Source organism: Salvelinus sp. IW2-2015, linkage group LG10 (assembly GCF_002910315.2).
Source record: "Salvelinus sp. IW2-2015 linkage group LG10, ASM291031v2, whole genome shotgun sequence".
NCBI classification, from domain to species: domain Eukaryota; kingdom Metazoa; phylum Chordata; class Actinopteri; order Salmoniformes; family Salmonidae; genus Salvelinus; species Salvelinus sp. IW2-2015.
Window position 1 is genome coordinate 8,525,546 of NC_036850.1, and position 16,495 is coordinate 8,542,040.

Below are 16,495 nucleotides of genomic sequence, written 5' to 3' on the forward strand. Positions count from 1 at the left end.
AAGCAAAAGAGGCGACTGAGTTTGATATACAGGCCTTTGAATACAGCAACAGGTACACCTCCAATTGACTCAAATTATGTCAATTGTCCTATCAGAAGCTTCTAAAGCCATGACATAAATTTTCTGTAATTTTCCAAGCTGTTTAAAGCACAGTCAACTCAGTGTGTTTAAACTTCTGACCCACTGGAATTGTGATACAGCTGAAATTTAAGTGAAATAATTGTCTGTAAACAGTTGTTGGAAAAATTACTTGTGTCATGCACAAAGTAGATGTCCTAACCGACTTTCCAAAACTATAGTTTGTTAACAAGAAATTTGTGGAGTGGTTGAAAAAATTCGTTTCAACTGTATGTTTACAAATGATGTACTGTATGTATTTTATATGTGTGTGTTATATATATACAATATATATTTATATAAATATATATATGACAGAGACAGAGACAGAGAGACAGAGAGACAGACAGACAGACAGACAGACAGACAGACAGACTGACTGACTGACTGACTGACTGACTGACTGACTGACTGACTGACTGACTGACTGACTGACTGACTGACTGACTGACTACCGGTCACAAAGTTTTAGAACACCTACTCATTCAAGGGTTTTTCTTTATTTGGACTATTTTCTACATTGTAGAATAATAGTAAAGACATCAAAACTATGAAATAACACATATGGAATCATGTAGTAACCAAAAAAGTGTTAAAAAAATCTAAATCTATTTTATATTTGAGATTCTTCAAATAGCCACCCTTTGCCTTGATGACAGCTTTGCACACTCTTGGCATTCTCTCATCCAGCTACACCTGGGAAGCTTTTCCAACAGTCTTGAAGAAGTTCCCACATATACTGAACACTTGTTTTTTACCTGCACTTTTRGGTTCAACTCATCACAAACCATCTGAATTTAGTTGAGGTCGGGGGATTGTGGAGGCCATGTCATCTGATGCAGCACTCCATCACTCTCCTTCATGGTAAAATAGCCCTTACACAGCCTGGAGGTGTGTTGGGTCATTGTCCTGTTGAAAAACAAATGATAGTCTCACTAAACCTGAACCAGATGTGTTCCTTGAATTCTAAATAAATCACTGACAGTGTCACAGGCAAAGCACCATCACACCTCCTCCTCCATGCTTCATGGTGGGAACCACACATGCAGAGATCATCCATTCACCTACTCTGCATCTCACAAAGACACAGAGGTTGGAACCAAAAATCTCACATTTGGACACCAGACCATAGGACAAATTTCCATCGGTCTAATGTCCATTGCTCATGTTTCTTGGCCCACGCAGGTCTCTTCTTCTTATCCTTTAGTAGTGGTTTCTTTGCAGCAATTTGACCATGAAGGCCTGATTCACGCAGTCTCATTTGAACAGTTGATGTTGAGATGTGTCTGTTATTTTAACTCTGTGAAGCATTTATTTGGGCTGCAACTGGCTGGTAACTCTAATGAACTTTTCCTCTGCAGCAGAGGTAACTCTGTGTATTCCATTCCTGTGACAGTCCTCCTGAGAGCCAGTTTCATCATAGTGTTTGATGGTTTTTGCGACTGCACTGGAAGAAACTTTCAAAGTTCTTGAAATTTTCCATATTGACTGACCTTCATGTCTTAAAGTAATGATGGACTGCTATTTCTCTTTGCTTATTTGAGCTGTTCTTGCCATAATATGGACTTGGTCTTTTACCAAATAGGGCTATCTTCTGTATACCCCCTACCTTGTAACAACACAGCTGATTGTCTCAAACGCATTAAGAAGGAAAGAGATTCCACAAATTAACTTTTAAAAAGGCACACATGTTAATTAAAATACATTCCGTGTGATTACCTCATGAAGCTGGTTGACAGACTGCCAAGAGTGTGCAAAGCTGTCATCAAGGCAAAGGGTGGCTAATTGAAGAATCTCAAAAATCTCAAAAAGAATCTCAAAAACTAAAAAAATTGTTTAACACTTTTTTAGTTACTACGTGATTCCATATGTGCAATTTCATAGTTGAATTCTTCACAAGTATTTTACATGTAGAAAATAGTAAAAAATAAATAAAAACCCTTGAATGAGTAGGTGTTCTAAATCTTTTGACAGGTACAATTGTAGACTTTTTTTTATTTCTTCAAGAGCTGTTACACTAAAAGGGCATTTTCATAATTTTCACAATTTCTATGTTATTTCGACCTCTTAGTGTGGAAACTGCACTGTTTCTTTTAAGTCAAGACATTTTCCATGTATGTTTTCACAATGTGTCAGATATAGAATGTACCTGCATGTCAACTGCTTTTCACCACACATGACATGACATACAATATTGCCATTGACAGTTTAGTTTATTGTATTGCTTTTATAAAATGTAACTTCTATTCTGTAATGTCTTCTATTTTATCTCCTTGAGTTTCTTATAATGTTATAATAATTTCYGACAATTTAGTATCTATTTATATTATCTGCGTGTAATGTTGAACATGTGGTAATGCGTCATCATAGAACTGTATGTCGTCTCTCAGAGACCTCATGAAGAGACAACCAATGGAAGTCTCATCCAGTTTTTATGCCCAGACAAATGTTATCCTTGACATACAATGCTTTTGGATAGAGTGCATCTCTATGGAGTGACAATAAGCAATGTTGTGACCATCACAGAGGTTATAGGCTGAACATTGTTAGCTTTAGCAGCCTGTGTAACAGTCTGATCTCAAAGACTAGATGTAACCAGGTAAACACAAACGTCTAGCGTGTTTAGAATCTCATCACGGATAACTTTAGAATTTTTACTAATTAGCAACTACTTACTACTTTTTAGCTACTTTGCAACTACTAGCATGTTAGCTAACCCTTCCCCTGATCATAACCTTAACCCATTAACCTAATTCCTAAACTTAACCCTAATCTTAACCCCGACCCCTAGCCAAGGTAACATTATCCTCCAAGCTAACGTTCGCGTTAACAACCTAGCCACCTACTGTAGCAAACGTTAGCAACAACAATTTAGAATTGGTAACGTYTCATAACGTATTGCAAATTCTTAATATTGTACGAATTATCATTTGTYACATATCATACAKATTTTAATTTGGACTCTATCCTATGAAATGGATGATGGACATCTACAAATGTACCTTATGAAATGTAACAAAGCATACTGAATGGAGGGAGACAGATTTATATTTACTATGTTATGTCTACCGCTGAGTCCAGGTTGTGAGTAAACACCCTCACACCGAAATGACTCACTGTCTCTCAGTCTGACCAGGATGACTCAAAGGCTTAGGGCTGGTTCCTCACTTAGACCTCAACCCTCAAGCTATACTTTATGCATTCAACCAAGGTTTCAGGTGGACTTCATAAAATGCAACACAATTCCTTCAGTGTCCTCCCATACTATGTGAATATGATTTGAATCTTGAATGATCATTATGCTCAAGACTTTGGGCATTACACCATAGCTTTAAAGGCTAGAGTAAGAGCCAATCAAGGGTATCATTACAGTACCTGGTATTGATGATGCCTTTTAATAATACGTTATGGCTAWCCTAGGAAGTTGCCCAAAATACCATGTCGAGAAACATTTGTGCATTGGCGGAGTTGAGTGGGACATGCACACGACACTGAACCCGGTGAGGTTTTAGTAGAGGATCATAGGACTACAAAAGGTTATGGGTAATGAGAGCCAGGTCTGTCAGGTGACTGTGTAAGCTTGTCTGTCTTTCTTCAGGCCCCGCTACATCAGTTACTTACCTTGACAGCTGACATGTTGCAAATGTTAATACGAGGAGTCATGTAAAAGAGATTATGAAAAGATGAATGTAAAATGTAATGTCAAGTAGACTTTCTTGTAGAAAACAGGTTCAGGACATGTTCAGGGAAAACAGGAATAAATGTGTCCTCACAAAGAGCTGGTTAGCATGCGGAGGACAGAAAAATTAGTTCTACATCTGTGATCCTCCCAATAGAATTACTGACCTTATATAAGACAGAAATGTCATGAATGCATTTGTTCTCTGTCTCACACTTATATTACTGGTTTTATGGCTTATAGCCTGTCTCTTATACACATCTAGATGTGTATAAGAGACAGTTTCGCACCAACGTACTTTAATCTCTAGGAGACAGAACGCGTCTCCTTCCTGAGAGGTATGACGGCTGCGTGGTCCCATGTTGTTTATACTTACGTACAATTGTTTGTACAGATGAACGTGGTACCTGTCTCTTATACACATCTAGATGTGTATAAGAGACAGCATATTACTGGCTTTATGGCTTATAACCAGCACATTTGAACTATCACTTATAACATTCCTGTTTGTGACCCAGATAACAGCTTAGTAAATGTAGCTTACAAAGTGTTCGAACCTAAAATAATATTAAGACACGGTGTAAAAGTTATACATGTCATATGATTGAATAAGAAATATGTTTTTAGAGGAGGGCTGCCCAATGTAATTTGAGTCAGGTATTGAAGGAGTGGAAAGTATCAGGTGCTATTTTATGTCGTCCTTTCTCGGCATTGAATTATTCACATCCAATGGTCCGCTCCCAAACACATCCTCACACCTTTGACAGTCAGCACCCATCTCTTGCATGGAACATCTGATAATTGTATTTGCTTTAATTCTTTTCACATCACATTGTCAGTTTGACTGACACGTGGCAGAATATTTCAGGGTCGGTCTCCCTCCACGTGATGCTGTCAAAGCCTGACTGGAATCCACTCTGTCTCCTGGAGAATTCTCCCAGGTGGTTTGGACTGTCTGCCTGTCTTGAAAGTGCTCTGCGTCTGTAGAGGAGTCCTCCCGGACCTCCTGCCTGCCGTCTGAGGATTTACACCATTTCATCAAAAAAATTGAAATGTCATGGCTCAATACGTCTCCCACAGTTGGAATCTAGGGCAATGGCTTATTTATTTCATTTCCTGTAAACTCTTTGTTTTCATTATTATTTTGTCATTGTTGTTTTTCTCTCCCATTTTTCTCATGCAGAATTGCATGTCTGTCAACAGGTCTGTGCTGATAGGGATGAGCAGTTCCACAGTGAAATAGGATGAGACCCAAGGTCATGTGCGAAGGGAGATGGGGTTGCGAGGGTGGGTGGAGGAGGATTGCAAAGACCATTGGGGAATTGGATTAGTGAAAAAGCAAGGCATTGGCTAAAGTTTTGACTTGGATTTTGCTTTGAAAGAGGTTATGTTTAGAGGGAGGAGCATTTACTTTAAAGGAATATCCATGTATGTTCTGTGTGGCATTGAGAGCATTCAACTATTGAAWGTATGCATTCACATGCATATAATATACCAAGGCCTAGTTGCTCTTGGTGACTTTGACATTTCTGACTGGCAGCCTTAATTAAAGGCAATTCACATTTGTTGATAGCATGTTTTTCACATGCCAAGTGTGGCAACGAATGCYTTAAAATATTGACTGTATGCATTCAAATAAACATTCAAAATAACACCCTTTCCATGCCAATAACATGTTTTTCACATGCCAGGTATGCACGTGTGTCCTTTCTGAAAGCGTTTGAGGGATTGGCACCACACAATGCACTGTGACAAAGCCAGTTCTACAGTTACAATGATTTTGGAAATCCACATAAATATTATCTTTAAGAGGTTTTTTAATGGTCAATGTGTCATCATGTTGTTGCTATTGGTGAGGTTGTTGAATTATATATAAGGTTGCTGCCCTTGAAATGCTCTTCCGTCTTGCTTCAATCCACAGAACATGGACATCAGAGTGAACGAGGATGGTTGATTTGGATTTGAATTTAAACGCAACATTACATTGTACCCCGTCTATCTTGTGACTTTCCCACCCCTCCTTAGTTTGACCCCAAGTGAAGTTTTTCAAACGAGGTCAAGGTAAATTCACAAGGAAAGGAGATAATGTTAAGGAGGATGGTAGTTTTGATGCTGCTGGGCCATGCAGACTTCACTAATGACATATATTTATGGAGGGGGACATTAAGGAGCCACTGTTTGGAGACTAAACCAGACTCACGTCCACTTTAGTTTTTAAAGAACCTCCTAAACCGTACTGTGCTTGAATGTCCTCTCCTGCTAATCTGAGGCCTGTAATTAATTCTTAGATTATAAATGACTTCCTACTGCTTTTCACGTACATTCATCCACAGGAACCTCTTGATGGATACGTCTCCATTAGTCAGTGCACCCAAGGGATTGTTGAGAACGGTTAGCTGTGTGCTACATGTAGAACTTCTAATGATTTTCTCTATTTGTGTAGGTACTTTATTGACCGCCACACCGATCTGGAGAGGCAGTTCAATGTTAACGTAGACGATGGGAAGATAACGTTGGCCAAACCGCTGGACCGAGAGACAGATATGTGGCACAACATCACAGTAACAGCCACTGAAATCAGTAAGTAACATTTCCAATAGAAATTGTTACGCTGTATGTGGTCTACTACATAATTAACTAAATGCAATTTCCTTTTTATATCAACGCAATGATGAAGGACGAGTGTAAACTCAGGGGGAAGACAGCTGCTGGTGAACATTCAGATCTGTTTACTAACACAGTTTGAACAACTTCCTTCTTGCCTCCAACAAAGGAGTGACCGGCCTTCATAATCCTCTATAAAATAGTCCTGCACTTGTAACCTATCTCATGTTAATGACCATAGGGTGTGGTACAGCTCAGTAGTCAATTTGTGGAAGTGCAAGTACAAATAAACAGTTGTAAACACAAACACCAACGTTGTTTGCACCGAAGCCAGCATCCATTACAGATACAGGAACATCTGTGATCCAGGAAACTGACTGACTATACAACATCTTCGAGGTAGAACCACAAATAACTCAAACCATATGTAAAGCTTTATATGCATACAGATTGTTTCAGGGGGGACTGTATGTTGTTATGAAATGTAGTGCACACCTTGAAGCTATTGAATGAGAAATGTAAAATGCTTGTAACTTGCTCTCCCTCGCCTTTCTTAATCAAAGGGAAACACTAATTGTCACAATAAAAAATATATGAAAATATCCCGTTTTTTATATCAAAGTTAWGCTATAGAGCATACATTCATGGCATGTTATTGTAAATGCAATGTGTCTCTGTTGATATTCATGCTAGTTTTGTCATGTCTGGTGTTAGACATTTCACTGTGCCTTTCATGACTTATGCTAAAGTGACTGTGACTCAAGACAGCAGCATCAATGAAAACACTTAATCGAAATTTACCAAAATAAATATGTCTGTTTACTATTCTTTGTGGATTGGAGGCAAGCAGGAATCCTCTCTGGCYTGAAGAGGGAAGAAATGTGTTCCCAGTCCAATTCCATTGCCATTTGCCACCCAAACGGTGTGTCGCGTTCTGCTGCTCTCACCAGTTGACATCTGACTAATCAGATTGCAATGCTTGCTGCGGTGGAGTGAAAGTCACTTTAACAGAGCACAAGGAAAATGTGGACACTTCTCTTTTTCCCACTCTGTCCATCTATCACCTTCTAGCAAACTGTCTATTTTAGTTCCTCTCTGTTTCCCACTCTTTCTCTCCTCTCTTATGCTCACCTCTGGGCATTTTGTCCTGAAGCATTCTTAAGTGTAAAATCCTCCACTTGCTGCAGTGTTATGTGAGTGAGCTAAGGGGTGCTTATATCACAAACTTGTATGACAACCATATATCAYAACCATTTTCTGTTTTCTATGTGACAACATGCATCATGCACATCATTGTTTTGAARGTTAGCTATGTGTATGGTCTCACAAACATACAAAAAGAGGAACGGTGTCAACAGCCAGAGCGACATCTATTGCTCTATGGAACAAATTATTAGCTACAAGTTAGTGGTTGCAACACTTATTAAATACAATCATTTATTTCAAAAGGGACGGTCAATTATGGGCGATGAATAATCCCAATAAAAATCGAATCTAATTAAATTGCCCTTTATTATCTTTTTAGGCTTCTGCTGCCGTTGATTCATTAATATACATGTTTTAACCCTCATGCATAAAACATGAGCGTGTTCAGGCGATTTCAAAAGCACTTTGAATGTGATTTTTTTCTCTCTCACCACTTCTGTTTTGCATTCTTGATATTAGCTAAAACTCAGATTGATGTGGCTTCTCATCTGTCTTTCTATCAGCCTAGGGATTTTTTTTTTTTTTATCTGGGTCATGGAATTTACCTGGGATTTAATTTCCCGCTGTATAGTATCCAATGTTATTGTATTCATTGTCTGTTGTTGGGTTTTGTTTATCAGGAAACCACAGCCAGATATCACGGGCTATCGTGGCCATCCGAGTGCTGGACATAAATGACAACGCCCCAGAGTTTGCGACGGAATACGAGGCTTTCCTCTGTGAAAATGGCAAACCTGGCCAGGTAGGGGGCATTCATCAAGGCTGCCATTGTCGTCTCCCCCTGCATCTCCTCCGTAATGATCAGCCATGGTGAATTATAGCCTATTTATTTCGCTGGGAAAGTACAGAGGCAGGAGTGTGGCCTTTCTCTGAGACACTCCTCCCCTGACACAACACATAGAGACTGAGGGAAAATGAGAGCAGTCAGAACTGATCAGAGTGAATCATAATTCAGAGTTGTCTTTCATGTCCTCCTCCAGATGGCACAATGGATCTCTTGCCAAAATTCTGGACAAGTGCTTTGCATTCTCCTTCACATCAATCCTATTCATTCAGACGACTACAATAAAATAAAATAAAGACCAATGACCGAGATAGCTGAATTCTCATTTCTAATCAATCACAGACATACAGCTTGATAAGAACTATGATGGCAGGTAAATAGATGAACCCAGAAACCAAAAGTGTGCCAGGTGAGACAGCGCCACATTGATAACAATCTCAAATTCCTGGAATGAATGGAGGATATTTTTCATTTTCTCTGAGCCAATGTCACGGTCAGGCTTTTTGTGATGGCAAAAAAAAAGTAATGGATGACCTATCTCTCTAATGGTATTGGGCTCCTCTCTTTCTGTCTTTGTTTCCACAGGTGATACAGACGGTCAGTGCTGTCGACAAGGATGACCCAATACAGGGACACTACTTTGAATACCGCCTCATCCCAGAGATGTTAAACAATCCTAATTTCACGATAAAAAACAATGGAGGTAAAGACAGAACATGTGACAGAGAATGACYAAAAATGTKTTCTATCCTGCGGCATATTAGTCCAATTGAAGATTAAATCTGGTTGGATTACCGTACCCAGTGGTTAGCAGATGCGCAATAGCCTGGTCATCAGCTACTCTTTACTCCCCAGTGCATTTTGAAAGAAAGTAAATTAGTTGAATCCAAATCGTCTGCGGGTAGTCTTGCAGCTCATTGTAGGGTGACTTCCTGAAAGCTGTTGCTGCATGGCAGATGGCACTACATTTGTTTGGTAAATACGGTGATTGGTTTAGCAGGCTTTCTGTTCTCCCCCCCCCCCCCTGCTCTTTTCCATTACTCTCACTGAAGAGCCCACGCTGTTGCGTAATGTTTTCAAAGAGCTTSGGGCGAAGAATCTTCATCTGGTTCTGTCCGACTGTTTTGATGCGAAGGCTGCAGGCAAGAGGAACTGCTGTGTCTAGTTGTTAGTGAAAGGAAAATATAGAATAAGGACATTAAATGCACCAGCCTCTTTATCTAAATGGAAACCTGCCACCATGGAAACAGGTGTATTAAGAGACAAATAGGAAAAGTTGCTGAATCTAGAGGAATTTATAAAGAAGAAACCACAGGCAACATTGAAGCAACATTTTCACATGTAGACATCATTAAGATAATAATTTGACTGCTACAAACTAATACACATATATACMTATCCATAACAATAGTCAGCAAAAATTTGATAGTGTAAGAAATCACTCTTCTTGTTAATGTCTTGTCGTGTCTTTGGCTATGCCGGATTAAGTGATATGACATGCTATTCTATAAAATCCTTTCTCTGTAATTAATATTACCTGATTGAGCTAATCATGTAAATGTAATTAACTAGAAAGTCAGGGCACCACAAAATAATATTTATAGAGCAGTTATCTTCTGAATAAACTCTTAAAGACCTAGTAATATTTTACATCAATAGCAGTCAATATTAATCGTCACCTTATTTCAGTCTCATCTGAAAGTTCTAAACTCTTGGTTATCTTCACAAACCCCGGCTAACAAGTTGAATCAGCAATACAAAATTGGGTTTAATTATTTATTTACTAAATGCCTAACTAATCACACAGAATGAATCATACATTGATTACAAATTACGTCATAAAGAAAAACGTCCCTAGCGGACGGAGCAGATATGACAGCTGGTTACGCAAAGGAAAGTGGATTGGGTTTGAGTGAAAGAGCGGGAAGACTGAGGAACAAAGGGAGAAGCTGTGCTATCGTAAATACAYTATCCTATGCATTCTAAATTACCGGCCATTTGGAAAAGGKAAATGCAATAAATATTTACTCTGAGCTGCGTTTCAATAGGTTGGTGGTAGATMYATGGCCGTGTTGCCCAACATAGTTCTTTGTCCTTTGAAAAYTGTKTCTGGTGGTGAACGGGAWACGRTGTAGTGTCGTCGTTGTGTGGTAGACGGGATACTCTGTCTGTCCTCTCCTAGCCCACGTTTACAGRGGCCGCTGCTAACTCAACAGCTAGGAGGTATCACTTCTGTAGCGAATAAGAGTTCATAGTTCATACCATTCGCAASCAAAGCTCACGCTGAGGTTGGCTTCGTTCTGTAGMTATTATCTGAATCCTTCTGACATTGGACCGTCATCCTAATGTACCCGGAACAGGAGGTTACATTTTCGTCAAGGGCTTATATAGTGGAGSGAGAAGGGTGTGTTTCATAGTTTATAACCCATGTCTCTTCACAGGGGCGGGCCACTGATTGAGCAGAGCCCTAACCTTATGAAAACCCAAATCTCTCATTTGGAAGCTAAAATTACATTTAATCTTTTCACAAATAATGGCATATTTAAACATTTGAATTGCACAACAATTCCATGTAAATCTGATAACTATAATGTGTAGACTTTCCCAGATACAATTTAGGTCGTCCTGTCATCAATCATAATGTCTCAGATGACAACCGAACTGACATCATATTAATTAAGTACCAACGCATATTTTCAACTAGTTCTATTACCGAAATATAGTTCATTTCCATCCACTTGTTTGATGTTCCCAGACTCTCTATGTTTAACAAAGGCTATTCAAGAGTCCCTCTGTAGAGTCAAGAGAGAGGAAAGGGAGAAAGGTATTTATGGGGGGGTCATAAACCTTACCCACAGGCCAACGTCATGACAGTCTACATTCAAAAGTTTTACTTAAACCCTAAATGGTTCTCAAGTAGATTACTAAGAAAAGCTCATCCATTGTTTAAAAATTGCRTTTATGCAGAATGCCATGTCTCATTTTCGATTAACTGAAAATGATACTTTTTTCCAAAGTATCTCTCTTTTTCAAACAAGCATTACAGAGCTGGCTACAATTTCAATTTCCTCCCCCTGAAAAGATAGAACAAATATTACAACAAAAATTATGGCTGAACTCAAATGTGCTGGTTGATAAAATACCTGTATTTATGGGAAAAGAAAGATGTTTGAAAAGGGTATTTTGTTCTTAAATGATTTTGTAAATTGGAATGGTAGAGTTATGTTCTTCATGGAGTTATCATAATTGGATGGGAAGGTCTGCTCAATGCAAGAGTACAACCAATTGATTACAGKATTACCCCAAAAATGGAGGAGGCAGTTGGCAGCGGGAGGAGGTAGGGAACTGGTCTGTCTGCCCAATATAAAGGATCKAAACTGGTGGATGAATAAAAATAGCATAAATAGGAAAGTATACCAGTTTCATTTGAGGACCAGGATGTTGACAACTGTGCCAAACAGATTGCACAATAGTTAGGAAGAGATTTTTGATGTACCGATTCCATGGTACATCCATTGAGACATGGATTGCGTATGTGTGCTATTGTGTGCTATTCAGAGTGTATGAGTTGATATACTGTATAAAACAATGCAAGATTCAAGACTTCTTGCTTTTCAGCTAAAATTATTATATAGAATTCTTGCCACCAACAAAATGTTGAATATTTGTGGCATAAAATCATCGAAGCTCTGCAGATTTTGTTGTGAGGATACAGAATCAATAGASCATTTATTTTGATATAGRCCTCAGGTAGACTMTTTCTGGTCTCAGGAATGGCTGAAAATGCATAGCATTGATCTAAAATTGACCCTAGAAATAGTACTGTTAGGAGATCTGGAGAGACCGGGTCAGTCAATTACTAATATACTAATACTCTTAGTGAAAGTATTTATCTTCAACTCGCAATCTGTGGATTCTGTTCGATTAGATAGATTGAAATTGCACGTTAAACATCACAGCATAGTTGAAAGGTATGTGTTGCGTAGAAACCCAAAGTGGGTGGCCAGCAGAGATAGATGGGATGGGCTGAGAGAAGCTGAGGGTTAGGATGTAGAATTGGAGACAAGTGGGAGTGAAGTTGCTGTGCTGGAGATAGAATGATGGTCAAAGATAAAAGTAAAAATAAAAAGTTTTAAAAAACATAATAAAAAGTCTGTTTGAATGACAGTAAGTGGCAGTGTTTTTACAACTAATGCCGGATTGCCTGAGGCTGATGCCATGCAGGTGTTTGTACACATGCATATACACACACTCTCATTCAAATAAACGCATACAAGAACACACACATACATGTAATAGTGCCAGACATGCACACAAACATATACAGTTGGCATTGCTGTTATGATTTTAGTTGTCCTTGATGTCCTTTGTTTTGGAATGTTTTTGTTAAAACTCTGTTTGCTGTTTTCTTCTGTCTTTTTCGRTTTCTCTTTAGTTCTCTTGGTTGTTGGTGCATTGGGGGGTTCTTGGGGGAGGGGAATGGAATAAAAAAAAAAAAAAAATTCTTCTTGGGGGGACTGTGGGAGGGGTCTCGAATGGTTGAGGGAAAGCTATTGGGGAACTGTGGGGGGATCTCGGAGGGTTCGGGTTCACGTTTTTTGGCCTAGTGGGATCTGTCAACGTGCCCTTGAGCAGGGCATTGACCCTGGATGCTTCTGTGTGTCGCTCTGAATGGGAGTCTGTTGGATGACTGGTATGATGTAGTTGTTGAGCGGCTTCACTGCAAGTATATTGTATGTTTCGGATATTCAATAAAATAAATAAATACAAAATAAATAAATAAATAAAAATATATAAAAAAATGTCTACATCTAGCTGTTGTGAAGTGTCAGTATTCTACATGAGAGAAATATAGGCACAGGACTTGTATGTCTATTTCCACCTGCACAGAGCAGGCAAAGCCACTCCAGTGAAGAGTAGCAGACCCTTTGAACTTGTGTGCTGGTTTGTTTGTGACGATGACTCTAATTGCAGTGAATGTGCTGTGGAGAGGATATGTGCTGTGGAGAGGATAGGGTTAGCCAGTGCCAGGGAACAGGGTCAGCCAGCTAGGATATCCTACTGCACACAAGCTGTTTAGGCTTTAACCCAATACCTCAGAGAAACGTTTAGGTATCTATTGTGATAAATGGGATACTGCTGTGCACTTAAGATTGACACGATAGGAACCAGCATTTTACCAGGCGCTCTTATCTTAAGAAACTTACAGTAGTGGTCTCACGTGGGAATCGAACCCACAATCCTGCCGTTGCAAGTGCCATGCTCTACCAACAGAGACATACACTGATTGTACAAAACAGGTGAATCCAGGTGAAAGCTATGATCCCTTATTGATGTCACCTGTTAAATCCACTTCAATCAGTGTAGATGAAGGGGAGGAGACAGGTTAAAGAAGGATTTTTTAAAGTCTTGAGACAATTGAGACATGGATTGCGTATGTGTGCTATTCAGAGGGTGAATGGGCAAGACAAAAGATTGAAGTGTCTTTGAACGGGGTATGGTAGTGGGTACCAGATGTATCGGTTTGAGTGGGTCAATAAAGGAAAGGGAATGGGGAAGAGGGATACCTAGTCAGTTATCCAACTGAATGAATTGTCACGTTTCTGAGTTTTTCATGCTCAACAGTTTCCCGTGTGTATCAAGAATGGTCCACCACCCAAAGGACATCCAGCCAACACGACTGTAGGAAGCATCGGAGTCAACATGTGCCTTCAGGCTTTATTGCTAATGTTTCACGTCTCTCTGTCACGCATGCTCAGACAGAGGGTAGACAATTGAACTGCCCTCATGGAAAAAGCACATTCATTTCACATGTAAACACGTGAAGTGTTCCAAAAACACGTTTTCATGTGATCACGTGATCTCATGTGAAGTTAATGTGATAACATTCGGCCACATGTAAAGCTACATGTGATAATATGAAACTACACATGCTGAAATGTGATCACATGTAAAATGTGTTCCAAAAGCACGTTCTAACATGATTTCAAATGTGAAACTTCACGTGAAATCATTTTGCTTTTCTGTAAGGGCGAGACTATCAACAACATATTTTCCGTTACACAAACTTGAGTAGACTCTTACAGGAATAAAAGTGTTTGACAATATGTGGGTGAGTGGATATTATTAGCTAGATAATGAACACAGAGCTCACAGAAGTGTCATCAAAGAGCCCCTGGCACCTCTCGGAGTTGCCTTGTATCATCTTCTAAGTCAGTGTTGCACTCACGTCTCTTCATTTCCACATCTTAATATCGGTATGACAAAATAGGATTCAATCTCTTACAGAGTTCTGCTATTAGAATGTGGTGAGGAGGAAGGTGACTGAAAGCCATTAGCAGAGTATACACGTGAGACCACAAAACAAATGGCAGGCCAATGCAACTGCTGTTTTTCTAGTGTCAATTTGGAATTGCCCAAATTTAAAAATGTTACTGGATTGCAAAACATTTCGGTTTGTCACTACAAAAAAACATGCTCTTACTCAACGGAAGCTAATTTGCTAGATGTTTTTTTTTTTTTTTTTTTACAACTGTTTTCTCTCCCCACAGACAACTCCATCAGTGTTTTAGCCAAGCATGACACATTCCGGCGCCAGAAACAGGAGATGTATTTCCTGCCCATAATTGTGACTGACAATGGAAATCCTCCAATGAGCAGCACTAACACGTTGACCATCCGGGTGTGTGGATGTAGCATGGAGGGAATAGTCCAGTCTTGCAACGTGGAGGCCTATGTCCTACCCATTGGCCTCAGCATGGGAGCTTTGATTGCCATTCTGGCCTGCATAATACTACTTTTAGGTAAGATAATACTGATACTTAATGCCATTTGTTTACATCTGAAAAATACAGACATGTAACATCGGTAAACTTCTACAAACATTGTCTTTGTGAGCACATGACTTTGACATGTCCTCTTGTTCGGCAGTTATAGTGGTGCTGTTTGTGACGCTCAGAAGACACAAAAACAAGCCACTTATCATCAAAGATGACGAAGATGTGAGGGAGAACATCATCCGCTATGACGATGAGGGGGGTGGAGAAGAAGACACTGAGGCCTTTGACATTGCCACACTGCAGAACCCTGATGGAATCAATGGCTACCTGCCCCGCAAGGATATCAAGCCAGATCTGCAGTTCATGCCAAGGCAGAGTGGTGGCCCTAACGGTGTGGACGTGGATGAGTTCATCAATGTCAGACTCCACGAGGCGGACAACGACCCCACAGCCCCTCCCTACGACTCCATTCAGATCTATGGCTATGAGGGCCGGGGCTCCATTGCTGGGTCTCTGAGCTCTCTCGAGACTGCGTCCTCAGACTCAGACCAGAACTATGACTACCTCAGAGAGTGGGGTCCGCGTTTCAGAAGACTTGGGGAGCTCTACTCAGTGGGTGAAAGTGATGAGACTTGACCTTTGATCAGCAGAGACCCTTTGATTTTGTCCACATACTTGTGTATTATGCTAGGGTTTGCCGGCTTTTAGAAACAGCTGTTTAAAAAAAGGGGGCCACCTTTCGTACTCTTAGATTGAAGTATAGCGTTCATCATCTATCTCATCAAGCGCTTTGTATTGTTGAGCCAAACTTAACAATGTCTATATTAGGAGGTCTATGATTCTTGTGGAGTGTAACTTAGATTCCGTCGTGGAGTGTCTAGCAGTATTTTGGGTATTTGTCATTTGCTGTGACTGCCAGAAGCATAAAGATCTGGATTCTTGGTAGTTGCCTGATGAAAGAAGAGAGAGGGATTGTGTGATCTACAGCCTTCTTGAACAACGTGGAGATTCAACCACAGAACAATGGTACTACTGAGTGGCCCTCATCTCAGATCTCTACCCACCACCCAGCTAATCAAAGATAAAATAGGAAACTAAAAGAAAAAGCAATATTTGATCGACATTACAATGTTGAATGTATGTATGATTTGAGAAAAGCAAAATGAGAACCACTACAATATTGGCTTCAAAATTAATTTGTTTAGATATCATTTGATACCAGGTGGCCACATTTATAAACTGTCTGAGCCAGACGGCTTGCTTTATACAACTATTTGTATTTACACGCTCCAAGTGTGGTTTGCAAATATTATTAGCCTATAAAAG

At 39.7% G+C, this 16,495-nt stretch overlaps 1 protein-coding gene across 2 annotated transcripts in view; it reads left to right on the top strand.

Annotated features, from left to right (window-relative positions):
- The window catches only part of cdh8 (cadherin 8), a 104,896-nt gene extending 88,622 nt beyond the window's left edge, over positions 1 to 16,274 (top strand). The window contains exons 8-12 of one of the 2 annotated variants that reach the window (XM_023995259.2): positions 6,240 to 6,376; positions 8,227 to 8,348; positions 8,976 to 9,093; positions 14,942 to 15,193; positions 15,327 to 16,274. In XM_023995259.2, the coding sequence (XP_023851027.1) occupies positions 6,240 to 6,376; positions 8,227 to 8,348; positions 8,976 to 9,093; positions 14,942 to 15,193; positions 15,327 to 15,805 (1,108 nt within the window). In that variant the 3' untranslated portion in view covers positions 15,806 to 16,274. Of the gene's footprint in view, positions 1 to 6,239; positions 6,377 to 8,226; positions 8,349 to 8,975; positions 9,094 to 14,941; positions 15,194 to 15,320 lie in introns of both variants that reach the window. The other variant, XM_023995258.2, reaches the window with a different exon arrangement.
- The last annotated feature ends 221 nt before the right edge of the window (positions 16,275 to 16,495 follow it).